Here is a 12,038-nt window from a genome sequence, read left to right as displayed (position 1 = left end):
TGTTTCGGTGTTATCATTGGATATCATTGTAGTTTATAGTTAACTTTGCAATAATATTCTTGCTTGTAATTTTAAATATTCTGGTTTTATTGGAGGAACAGCAATGTAATGATTATTTATTGAAAAACCTGTGTTTCAAAATTAAGATTGCTGAATGATTTTCAAATTTAAAAAAAACTTAATTTTCAACACTAAAAGCAAAGTGCAACTGGAAAATTTTATGACCGAGACTTCGAGAGGGACCACTGCAACGTCATCTCCTCGTATAACTTGTAATTGGATAAATTGTGTACACTCCTACTACTATAACATAGCTATAGATTGACTATAATACTTATGCTTTCCTATCTGGCATTAAAATCATACCAGAATGACTATTACAATAACTATTTCTTTCCTCGAATACTCTCATAAGCTCGTTCTCGTAAATTATGGCTCCCGACACCACCATAGTTAACTGACTTCAAAAACGAAAGTAGAAAACTTCCATTAAGAAACTTAACAGTGCCAAGGAAACCCCGATACCAAGAATGAAGAACGCGCTGGTCAAATCAACGAGCTTTATGGGTTTCTGACGGGCTGATTCCTTACTATTCGCCAGGCACTTGTCTACGTATGGTAGATTATTTTTTAGCCAATTAATCATTAAACCAGTCTCCCAAAGAAGCTGAAGCCTAAAAAATTAATTTCGTCCATCATTTAGATCAGTTGTATAAGTGTGCTAATCAATTGTAGTACTTCTCGCTAAATAGTTGATTGAGTTTGTTGCCTTTCTGTAATCCAAGAGTGAAAGCCCCCTCTGATATTGGAATACGACCGGTTACGTGAAATCTACATTTCTTGCTTTGTTTTAGATCGATGTTGATCAAGTAAGCTATGTATGATTCGACCTGTAGAAAGCAAACAATACTAAAGAATATAATTCAAAATAAAAAAAAAATTGTTTCGAATTGAGAAGGAGAAACTTACTGTAGGGAAAACGTACTTCAAAGAAAAGATGTTGGACACGCCCTTTTCTGGTGTGGGGTAAATGCTTTCTGGTTTTCTGCGCATTGCGTCTCCTATGGCTTTCAACGTAGCGGAAGTGGTGTTCTGTAAAGTATAACAAAAATATTCCTTTACTAATTATTCAAATTCTTTTAATAGGTCAATGCTGCCATTTACAAGAACCGTATTAGCCATGACACTGTTGGCGCTGGCTGTCATAGTCAAATCCTGACTGGCCGCTAAATCTTCCAAAGAATTCACGGTAGGCTTGAATTTTGTCAAAGTTAATGAAGACATAAGAGTTCCGGAGTAGCAGTTGACTAGTACCGTGGCCGCCAATAACCACATCCCGGCCATAACACGAAATGAAGTTTGACGGACATTAATGTTCAGTCCTATGTAATAATAGTTAGGTAACCAGGGCAGAGTGTCACATTCTTTCTAGTTTTATCTATTAAGTGCTGTATTCAGCAATGAATACCTTGATTTGTACAGACAGAAGCAATGTACATCGCGTAACTACCGAAGATGGTAAACATGTTCTTCTTTGCACCATAAAATTCATTATTTGGTAAATTAGGCCAATGAGAGTAGCACCAAGACAAATATGAGAAAGCCGCCAGTACAAACACGATACTCAATAGTATGCAACCCCAAACCTGCAATTTTCAAAATCTCAATATTCGATGTGGGAAAAAGAAATAATTTGAAAACAGCTATATAGCTTACTTACCGAATACTGAAAAGGTCTGATCGGACCCCAGAGTCGGCTTTCCTCATCTGGTTTAGGGACCATAAATTTATAGGATTCGATTGCTACCGGATATGAAAATTCCATATACTGAGTTCTACGGAATTAAAAATTTGCAAATTAAGTTAGTTAAATAAATTTCCACTACCGATACTGGTCCGATATAGTTAACCTTTCCAATGTGGGAAGAAAGCAGAGAGTGGAAATATCGACTTCCTAAGTAAATTGAAACATTTACGATTTGCAAAGCATCCACTGTTAAAATATACAGGGATGTGGCTTACTTACTTTATTGATGATTTGATTTAGACCTGCTAGAACGGTTCCCAATTTAGCAATCTCGGTGTTGTTTACCGGGAATAAATCATACCTAGAGCGAGATAGACGGGGAAAGATTTGTTGCCCGCCATTTACAGCGATAGTTTAGAATGATATCTTACGTAAAATTAAATTTTTCTGCCATCCAGTAGATTATATTGGGAGTGCTTCCAACATAACGAAAGGTTCCATTAGCTCCATAAATCAAAAGTTGATAAGGAGGGAACTGCAAATGAGGGATAAAGTTGTGCAATTTAGTTAAAATTTTCCAAACTTCCACATTCAAATTTATGGAAAATTCTTTTATTTGAAACTTACATGATGAGCGGACACTCGAAAGTATGCTCCGCTCAGTCCATTCCGGATAATCGAATTTGAAGATAAAGGATAAAACAACATAAACGTGGTGATAGCAATCTGTAATTGATTTCCTCGCAGAAGTCTAGACATTTTTTAAGTGTAATCGCTGCCGTATCGTTTACAGAATGATGTCTCATTCCTTGGGACTTGCCGATTTATACCAGATTCATTCCCAAAAAGACTGAGAAATGACAAGCAACATCACGCAGAAAAAAGTCGGCTACACGACTAACAGAATAAGTCATGATAGGGAATTTAAAGTTTGTTTGGATATACTATTGGCTTTAAAAAAAGCATTAAATATGTGTTTTGTAAGTATTGACCATCTTTTATTTGGTCCCATGTTCTAAGCAGCTGTAACTTTTCTCTGGAGGTTGAAATCCTGATGACCTTTAAAATAATAGTAAAAGTGTATCAAACGTATTTTTTTTTTCAATTTGTCGCCATGGAAGCTGTATTTTTCCCCCACCGAAACATTCTGTTGTATTTTTCAAATTCTATTTGGTATTTCAGATTCTAAATACTAAATGAAGCAGTTGAACCTGTTGGACGATGCGGAGATGCTTCTCAGCTTCTGTTAGTGTCTCTAGTGCGTGCGTAGCAATTCTTTTGAATAAAATATTAAATATCATCGTGTACTAACATTTTTTGTAGTTTATTTTGTAAAGTTATCATTTTTTAGAAGTTCAGTTTCCTTAGCGACGTTTTGTTTATATACTTTATAAAATTTTGAAGCGGGGGGACTGCGGGATAAACCATCTTTTTTTTACAGCGGCAACGTTGTTTCCATGGCAAAAGGAAAATAAACATCAACACTGTGCCCCTAAGAAATAACTTCAAAGAGCCAATTGTCTTATGAACTGTGCAGTAAAATTTGCAATAAATGTTGTACCAAAATTTCCGTTTATTTTTGCAATCTAGAGTTAGCCCTAGTATTAGGGGACAAACTTACCGTTGCCTCTATGTTCACCAAAACCTTTGCGGAGCTGAGAAAAGAGGAACGACACCGGTTAAGTCTGTGCAGCCAACTTCAAAGAATGATCAAGTCGGCGTTCCTTTAGGAGCCAAAGGTATTTTTATCACTAGTCGAGATCAATAAAATATGGTTGTGTATAACTTTCTACTTTTTTTCAGTTAAAGATGCTGGTAAAACTGTCTGGTACACTGGAATTGTTGTATTAGGCTTCCTTGCAACTGGTGCCCTTCTTTTTGCTGTGTTTAAAGAACTTTTCTGGAGCGAAAGCCCTCAATCAGTATATTCAGATGCTTTAAAAAAATGTACAGAGTATCCCAGAATGAAAGATTTGCTTGGAGAACCAATAACTGGATTCTGTGATGGGTCTGGGCGGAGAGGCCGTACTAATCTCAGGTTAAGTATTATTCAACAACAATACTTATTATAATTCTGAATTTAATTTTAAACTTGTACTTTAATTAATTAAATTCTAACATATTCAGGCATAGCTTGTACATAAAGGATGGTATAGAACACCTACAAATCAGGTACTCACAAAATGTTTTGCTTGCTGATAGAAAAATATTTAATCATCATTTCCATTTCTTTTTTCCTTAGGTTCTATGTCAAAGGGATACGCAACCAAGCCACAGTTCATGCGGTCATGGAAAAAAAAGACGGAAAATTCGAATACAAATACTTGGTGGCAGAGACAGAAAATTATCCCAAAGAAAAGATTTTTTTAATTGATAACAGAAAACATGAATTGAACTTTCAGGAATTTTAAGTAGCTTCAGAGAAAAAATTGGTAATAAATAAATCATTTACTTGTAAATTGTGTGTATTTTTAAAACTCTCATTGGCTGGAATTCTTCAGTCAGAAGATGCGATGGACGGTATGGTTTTACATATTTAAGATGCACTTTCACAAAAAATGTGTCATTGGAAAAACTACCATTATGAGCGTCCTATAAACTTATAGGCAACAATTGCTAATACACCAATAAAAATGAGGTTTAAACTGGAACTCAATGAAGATCCTGTCAACTGTAATAAAAAAGAATTATATGTATAACTGATTACTCATATAAAAAACTTGAAGTTGTACCGTAACAAAGTAGTTGCAACGATCACCCTGACAGCATTCTGAACATCTCCAGTCCAGATACCAAATTCTTTCACAATAAGGAAGTGTTTCATTCCAAGTCTTCTCACAGAAACTCTTTGTAGCACACTGTTTTGAGACATAATACTGTTTGTCAGCATTAATAGTCCAATATGGGTGGCCTAGTGACAAAAATGAGCATATGTTATTGGAGTAAGATAATAAAAATCCCAGTTGTGAATGAAATCCTGTTTCAATCACACATAATCATATGAAGGGTAACTTACTTCCCCATGCAATTGTGGTTAAACAATAGTCTTCCCCAGGTTCACAAGTTCTAATTGTTCTGAGACACTTTTCCGTATTTCCATTTTGTGTGGTGCATACATAACATTCGAGGGAATCACCTAACAAAAATAATTACATAAATTAATTAATCCCCCCAATAGTTGGCATATGTATTTGAAACATGACTTGAGAGGGATACAACTTACCAAAGTGGAGCAATAGAACGAAGTAAAATATAGCCGCTAAAAACTTTGTGCTGAAATCCATCTCCGCTGAATGCGAAGAAGTGTTTATATTTTCTACAGTTTTGGTGGAATTCCGTCAATAAAACGTCTAAAACTTTTGATTAAAAAGAGAAAACAAACGAATAAAGAAGGAAAAAAAACAGTCAGATGCAACGCCCTTGCAGGATGCCAGATTTCAAAATATGGCTGTTCTTTAAATCATTGCTCGTTTTTCGCATCCATAAAATCCAAATCACCGAATTTTGCTAATTAAATTAAGTTTAACATGGGTTACATAAATATAATCCAATCAGTACACGTAATACAATTTCGAATAAGTTTTCGCGTGTGAGTGTGTGACATAATAGAAATTATATGACTAATCGAGTAAACTAAACAGCACACAAACAGAGCTCGAAGCGGCGCAAAAGGGCAAATTTGTGGGGTAGTATACTACGGCAGCACGGGTAGTCGGATACTATGCACCACAGGACCAGCCAGCAGCACCTCAGGGGAAATGGAAATCAATGCCGCGGTGGTCTATGCATTACGCATGGTTTTTCTATGACGCAATGAAAGCAGGCGGGGCATACGCAAGACCTTGAAACGAGATTTGCTTTGGAATATCGGGATTCGGGATTCACTTTTTGGAGAAGTTGATATAGCTGCTGTAATAACAAGCCCATTTTAAGCGTGCGTAGAAGCTAAGAAGTATCATTGACACATGTTGGTTTGGAATAGTTTCCCCGTGTGCTTCGAACTTAATTTCGTAATCAAGAATGACTTCACAACAGTTATTTCGTTTACACTGGAAAAACCACTCGCCAAATTTTGTCAGTGTTTTTTCTCAGTTGTTGAATACAGAATCCCTTGTGGATGTCACACTGGCTTGTGATGGAAAACAAATCCAGGCTCATCGTGTTGTATTGTCAGCTTGCAGCACTTATTTTCAGGTATATTAAGTTTCATGTGTGTGAATACTGCAATTTCTTAACTACATTTTTGCTTATTACTTTAGGAGCTCTTTGTTTCACATCCATGCCAGCATCCAATTGTCTTACTTAAAGACATCAAATTTGAAGACCTTCACACCGTCATTCATTTTATGTATTATGGAGAAGTAAACATACAACACGATCAACTGAATTCAATTCTAAAGGTAAATTCAAACATTTGTTTTGTGAGTGATTAATTCTTTAACAATATAGAGAGAAATTTATATTAATTTCTGGATAAAAAGTTTTTGATGCTGTTAATTGTGATTTTTTAACTTTTGCTTGAAATTTACAGTGAAGAAATCAGGCTAAACAAATACTCTTCGTAATTCTACTAATATGACTAATATGATGTTTGTTTGTTCAAAAATGTTTATTTAACTGTCATATTTCTCACAATTTTTAACAGACTGCAGAGGTTCTACATGTCAAGGGATTCGCTGACGTAGCAGATAAAGAATCGTTTAGTGCGGCACTTCTGACCCAACAAAATCAGCCGCTAGAAAATCTGTCTGAAAGTCGACAGCATTCAGAACATTCACAAGAGTTTCTGGACGATTGTTCCTTGGCTGCCAAACGTAAACGCCAAAGAAATGGATCAGGAAGCAGCCAAATGAAATCTGGGTCTCAAGAGCAACTATCGTCTCATTCACCGCTGTTAAAGAGACAAAACTTTCAGAGTAGCAAGGAAGCTACAGACTCATCTATGAGGTTAATTTACTCCACTTATCAGAATTTGTTGATTATTTCTGACATGTAACTCTTGTATCATAGATCGTCAAGTAGTTTAGATAGCAACTCGGTCATCAAATCACAAAGCAGTCTTGCGGGGCAAAGTTCCGTAGAATCTAATGTTGACAACGAATATTTTTTCCCTAGAGAAAACGATTCTAAACCAGTGAGTTGCTATTTTTTCTAATTTTAACTACTATGAAAGCTTATTTGTTTCTTCATTGTATAGCCAATTTGTTCAACTGGTTCTCTGGATACTGCCACCGCTATGATGGAAAATGGCGCGTCCTGTGGTCTACCTCTTTCCAAGCAGAAAAGAACGCGTACTTTGATGCGCCAAGATTGCGTGACGCGAAAAGAAGGTGACAAAGATGCCACAGGCGGTGTTGAAAACGAACGTGCCTCTCCTATTATTCATACATTTCAGCCCATCCTCCCCAAGTATGTATTGTTGGTATACGAGATGGTTTCATATCGATTGTAGCAGTTTTTTGGTTCAAAGGACACAAAAAAGCATAAGTGAGACTGAATTGGCTGAGTTGAGACAAAGGTCCCAAACTACAACAACATATCTTCAAATACCTCCACGACAGACTGCACCACAATTGACTCGGCAGCGATCTCAACCAATTCAACCTCGCCCGTCAGGTACCACCTTGTCACCTGCCTTGGGCAACGCTTCATCGACAACTCCTCCCCCACCTCAGTCAATGAACATACCTACACTAGCTGTTACACCTGTCAGTTCCGCTCCAAACATTGTAATCGAGCATTACCCTACCATTATACGTTTAGTTTCCATTGAAGAAATGAATACGGGAACAGATCCTCCACTCTCTGCAATCCCTACACTTACTAGAGCTTCAAGTTGTACAGGTAAGATTGAAATTATTTTAATGGTAAAAACCTGGTAAAGACGATAAGGAATAAAGCGACATTTTTAAACACTTAACTTCCATAAACGATGCTCCATTCGACGCTACTAATGATTTGTTTTCTTTTGTATAGGAGGTACTTCTACAGATACTTTACAAGTACCTTGTTTTGCTACGGATTCTGTGCCATCGTCTTCCTCTCACAGTCCGTCAAAACTTCGAGTAAGTTTAGAAAATAGCAAAAAGGCTGTAAGAAATTGACTTGACCTTTCAAACTTTTTAATCAGCAGGTTAAGGCTGAGGAAAATTTGAGAAGATCAATTTCTAATCCTGGCGTGTCCTCTTCACCACCCGTCTCGACTCCTAGCACCAACGGCCATTGTCCAGTGCTCCGAACAGGAGCAGCTCTTGGATGCAACTATTGCTGGAACACGAATGATAGCCACGGTCGGATTCTTAGACGGAAAACCAAGTACCATTGTCCAGATTGCCAGGCAAACTTGTGTATTGTTCCCTGCTTCCAGGTAAACTCATAAACATTTCAGGGTTTTGACAAACCTGTAATGCTGCTCTTAATTTTTAACAGGAATTTCACGAAAAGTTTGTTTCCTCCAATGAAACAAAATCTAGTGGATCACAGCAAAAAGGATCCAGTACCAGCCACCAAATGTCCAAAATGAGCTCATTTTGAAATGAAACGGTTAGTGATTGAAGGAACGGTTATTTTTATGCGCTTATCGCAAAACTATTCCTCCATCTTTCTATTTATCGATTTTCTCAAAATTCTCTTGTCACGGACCCGGTTCTGTACGATGTCTATCTATCTATATAATTGCACAACGATATTCCGTTTGTTCAATTAAATTCAGCACCTTTTTTAAATGATGAGACATCGTGTCGTTGATCACGAAGTATATTTACGATGTAAACTCATTCTCGTTCAAAAATTTAACAAAAAAAAAAAGAGAAATCATTCCGATGCCGAAAGGCCATATATAGTTACTTATCAAAGTACGTTTTTAAGCCATGCATTTTCCGCCGACAATCCTTCGTGTTAAGGACTTCCATGTTCTGATGCGCAATCAAGATTTGTTACTTACAAATTTGTCTACATTTGAGTCAGTTAACCAAAGTTCAATTTTGCGAATGCTTTCACACTTGTTCTTTTCCCTCGTCTAGGGTGCCTTTCCCTGTTGTTTGTGTCGCCGAATTTCCCCCTTAAAAAGTTCTTGTTAATTTTGATTCATTGGATTATTTGCCTAATCTACTACTGTATATACGACGACCATTCACCGTCTATGTAGAGTGTACAGTTATCAATGTTTTCAAATTAATATTTTTCCACGCGAGAGATATGTTCTTGCAAAAAAATGATTCGTCATTCACATTTAATTAACATAACATTTAATGCACGCGGTGCCATTGTTTCCCCCTTCAAAATATATATTAATGCTTGAAATTGAACAGGCATTGCTTTTCATTTGCGTCTCAAGATTCACGGTATATCTATCTAAAATATAAAATGGAACTTTAAACTAAATTTTATTTTTCATTTCAGATCAATATGATTTGTATTATTTAATGACAGTGATGTACAACATGAGCAGGTAAACAGACATTATTTCTGCCCCTCTAATTGAACTGTAGTATAAATTCGGTTGTAAGAAGTTCTTAACGTCTAAAACTATTAAATCATTCTATGGAATGGCAGTGGAAGCCTAAAAGCCAAATAAGTTTAATGGCACATAAGAATTCGTTATTTTTGGGACAAGGAAAAATCCAATCTACATGTTACAATTCAAGTGAAATTTACAACCCTCTGATGAAGAAACTAGTGAAGTAGTATTAAATTAGACATTTCTTCTTTTGTGAAACTTATGTATAGCTGGCTCGAACACATCGTTCACCCTTCGGAAGACATGGTCGGTAGTTTGTCAAGATGCATTCGGCCATCTCATTTGCGGCGCAGCATTGCTCCTTGTCTCCGCAATACATTGCGCGGAAGGCTTCCAGCTAGAAAAGTGCGGAATCCAAGCGATAAGTTGCCTGATTGTGTTTGTTAATTTACGTTTTTCCTTTTACCTGCTCATGCGACATTTGAATCGGTTCCTTATAGACGATCCAGATCACGCACTCATAGCAAGGAGGTGTCGTTAACGAACCCAAATATGTCCAATAAGATCGTGGTTCGTTGACTAAAAGTTGTAGGAAAAAATATGACGTCAAAATTTTCTCGTCTTCCGGCGCGACGAAGGAAAGAACGCGTTTTCGTTTAAGTCTCACCTGGCATAAGTTTAGAAGGATCTAGCTCTAGGTGATCGTTGAATTTTACTGTTTCATCTTTAAATCGAATGTTATTTAGGGCCTTGATCAAATTATTTGCCTCGCCGTGTTCTTTACCGACCTGGAATTAATTTCGAGTTGTATTCCTTCACATTACTGATTGATATTATGTAGATTCAATTAAAATACCTCCACAAAGACGCCCAATACGGCCAGACCATCGCCGTGCTTTAATGCCTCGCTAAAACTGCCGTACTTTGTATTCCAGTGAACGAAGTGAATCTACCAGTCGAATCGTATTGAGTAGAAAGGTTAATCGGGTGAACAGACCCATGAAATTAAGTGTCTCACCTCAGCAGCATAAGCCTTCCCGTCGACCAGATGTTCAGATCCAACATTATCTATTTCAACGCAGGAAATAATGTAATATTGATGCTATTAATTATTTATGAAGGGAAATATTTTACCGTTTACTCCCCAGTGACAATGATATTGTTCTAATTGATACTTGTCCTTCAGTGGACCGCCTTCCAGACTCGATTCTTCGCCATGTACGTGCGCTTTCCAACAATATCCCGTATTGGTTACGTCGACGGTGTGTTTAGGCCAGTTCCAAGTCAGTTGTCGGCTACTCAGTTTAGGATCGAGCGTTACATCGGATGTTTGAATGTCGATGGGGGATTGACGTTCGCCGGCGGCTTCCGCGTAGTGTTCAGCCCAGGTATGAGGTCCTAATTACAGGGAAAATAAAGGTGTTTTATTCTAACTTAGCTTCCAAGTGGTTTAGTATGTGGTCGATATTAAATGGTTTCAATCGATTCCTAAGAAAAATGTCGTCTGCTCCTTTTGTTTACATTAAGTTTCAAAAATGAGACGAAGACGAAGTTGATTACAAGTGATTACAAGCAAAACGGAATGTTCGAAATTCAGCTGAAGGTAAAGTGGAATTTCAAATGATTAAAAATTGTATTGGTTAAGTAATCCTATGTTTGCAATCTATTTGTTAAGCAATCGTGTTGATATGCGAAAACATGGTAAACACAAAGTTTTCTATTTTGCTCTTTGCTTTTAGAGATTAAAGTTAAAATATGTTTTTTTCAAGCTGAAAATGATTCAACAATCTGAATTGTGAAATGTAGGTTGTTTATACGGGCAAATCAATCCGGTATTGTCCTTGCAGGAAAATCACAAGTTATGTGAAAAACAACCATGTTGATGGTTCAGAAAACCTGGTAAACGTACAAATTTCATGCAAGTTTTATTTTATGGCTCTTTCGTGCTTCAGTATTAATCACTTTAGTTTCAACAGTTTACTTTGCAAACATATTCTTGCTCGTAATTTTAAACATTCTGATTTTCATGGAGGAACAGCAATGGAATGATTAGACAACAAACCTATATTTCACAACTTAGATTCATTAATGATAAATTCAAATTCAAAATTTATTTTAATTTTAAACACAGCAAAGTGTAACTTTAACATTTTGTGACCAAGAGGGACCTGCCGCCGCAGCGGCACTTCCCCGTTAGAAGTAGGCTATTTCTACTGAATTATTTATATCGACTAATAGAATCTATAAGATGAAATCACGCACTTTGGTGAGTGCTATTTTTCGTGGCAACCAATTACATCCCTCGCGTATCTTGCTCATCATTTATCGTGCATCCAATTTTCTTTCTGTCCTTAACGCGCATTTTGTGATCAGCGCAAACGTCACGCGCGCTGAATGAGGAAATCTGTGTCAGTCATCTGACGGATGTCTTTATACTCGTTCAAGGAACGTTGCAATTGTTATTGCCAATCAAAGAATGCCAGTTTCGTCAGACGGCACTCACTTAAACATGTAACAAAATTTAAATTCAGACTTTGAATTACCATTTGTGCTTTTGTAACCCCAGTTGTGAGCCATGTCTGTGTTGAGTCGGTTGCTAGTTGTTTTTGGTTGACGGTCGCAATTAGACGATTCACCTTATTTTTTCGTTTAAAGACACCTGAAGATTGTAGTGAAACGCAGGCGTGCAACTGCAACTGTGACACGATCGAAGGGATTGATCTCTTAAGGATTCTTTGGTCTTTATATAGAATCCACTGACCGGGACTTCCATCTCGGGAGGTGTGCCTTTTATAATGGGCGGGATTCCCGTTCAATTTTTCGCTCTCTCTC

General features: G+C 37.0%; 6 protein-coding genes across 7 annotated transcripts; 2 read left to right on the top strand and 4 right to left on the bottom strand.

The window, feature by feature from the left end:
• Positions 1-59: 59 nt before the first annotated feature.
• Positions 60-1,344, bottom strand: LOC124192910. The gene is made up of 4 exons (XM_046586479.1): positions 1,165-1,344; positions 970-1,092; positions 739-890; positions 60-674 (listed from the first exon to the last, which is right to left on the bottom strand). Exons 1-4 carry the CDS (start codon positions 1,342-1,344, stop codon positions 464-466), a joined length of 666 nt encoding a protein of 221 aa, XP_046442435.1. The 3' UTR covers positions 60-463.
• Positions 1,345-1,454: 110 nt separating this feature from the next.
• Positions 1,455-2,506, bottom strand: LOC124192520 (glutamate receptor ionotropic, delta-1-like). The gene is made up of 6 exons (XM_046585880.1): positions 2,375-2,506; positions 2,179-2,282; positions 2,027-2,108; positions 1,911-1,954; positions 1,721-1,835; positions 1,455-1,646 (listed from the first exon to the last, which is right to left on the bottom strand). Exons 1-6 carry the CDS (start codon positions 2,504-2,506, stop codon positions 1,455-1,457), a joined length of 669 nt encoding a protein of 222 aa, XP_046441836.1.
• Positions 2,507-2,647: 141 nt separating this feature from the next.
• LOC124192911 (mitochondrial import inner membrane translocase subunit Tim21-like) lies at positions 2,648-4,384 on the top strand. The gene is made up of 4 exons (XM_046586480.1): positions 2,648-3,486; positions 3,551-3,785; positions 3,875-3,919; positions 3,990-4,384. The coding sequence occupies exons 1-4, from the start codon at positions 3,300-3,302 to the stop codon at positions 4,156-4,158; spliced, it is 636 nt and encodes a 211-aa protein (XP_046442436.1). The 5' UTR covers positions 2,648-3,299; the 3' UTR covers positions 4,159-4,384.
• Positions 4,195-5,368, bottom strand: LOC124192913. Its single transcript, XM_046586481.1, has 4 exons — positions 4,971-5,368; positions 4,764-4,883; positions 4,480-4,658; positions 4,195-4,418 (listed from the first exon to the last, which is right to left on the bottom strand). The coding sequence occupies exons 1-4, from the start codon at positions 5,029-5,031 to the stop codon at positions 4,329-4,331; spliced, it is 450 nt and encodes a 149-aa protein (XP_046442437.1). The 5' UTR covers positions 5,032-5,368; the 3' UTR covers positions 4,195-4,328.
• LOC124192902 (protein abrupt-like) lies at positions 5,212-9,125 on the top strand. 2 transcript variants are annotated; one of them, XM_046586452.1, is made up of 9 exons: positions 5,212-5,941; positions 6,007-6,147; positions 6,393-6,694; positions 6,758-6,881; positions 6,945-7,156; positions 7,218-7,591; positions 7,724-7,812; positions 7,878-8,114; positions 8,177-9,125. In XM_046586452.1, exons 1-9 carry the CDS (start codon positions 5,768-5,770, stop codon positions 8,279-8,281), a joined length of 1,758 nt encoding a protein of 585 aa, XP_046442408.1. In that variant the 5' UTR covers positions 5,212-5,767; the 3' UTR covers positions 8,282-9,125. The 2 variants fall into 2 exon arrangements, with proteins under 2 accessions (XP_046442408.1, XP_046442409.1); XM_046586453.1 differs by having other exon boundaries at positions 5,528-5,941; positions 7,881-8,114.
• On the bottom strand, positions 9,116-11,887 carry LOC124192909 (carbonic anhydrase 2-like). The gene is made up of 7 exons (XM_046586478.1): positions 11,750-11,887; positions 10,341-10,604; positions 10,225-10,274; positions 10,063-10,155; positions 9,874-9,994; positions 9,673-9,785; positions 9,116-9,603 (listed from the first exon to the last, which is right to left on the bottom strand). Exons 1-7 carry the CDS (start codon positions 11,781-11,783, stop codon positions 9,466-9,468), a joined length of 813 nt encoding a protein of 270 aa, XP_046442434.1. The 5' UTR covers positions 11,784-11,887; the 3' UTR covers positions 9,116-9,465.
• Between the last annotated feature and the right edge of the window lie 151 nt (positions 11,888-12,038).

Source organism: Daphnia pulex, chromosome 4 (assembly GCF_021134715.1).
Source record: "Daphnia pulex isolate KAP4 chromosome 4, ASM2113471v1".
Taxonomy (NCBI): Eukaryota; Metazoa; Arthropoda; class Branchiopoda; order Diplostraca; family Daphniidae; genus Daphnia; species Daphnia pulex.
Note: the sequence above shows the minus strand (reverse complement) of the source record. Positions and strands in the feature narration are given on the sequence as shown.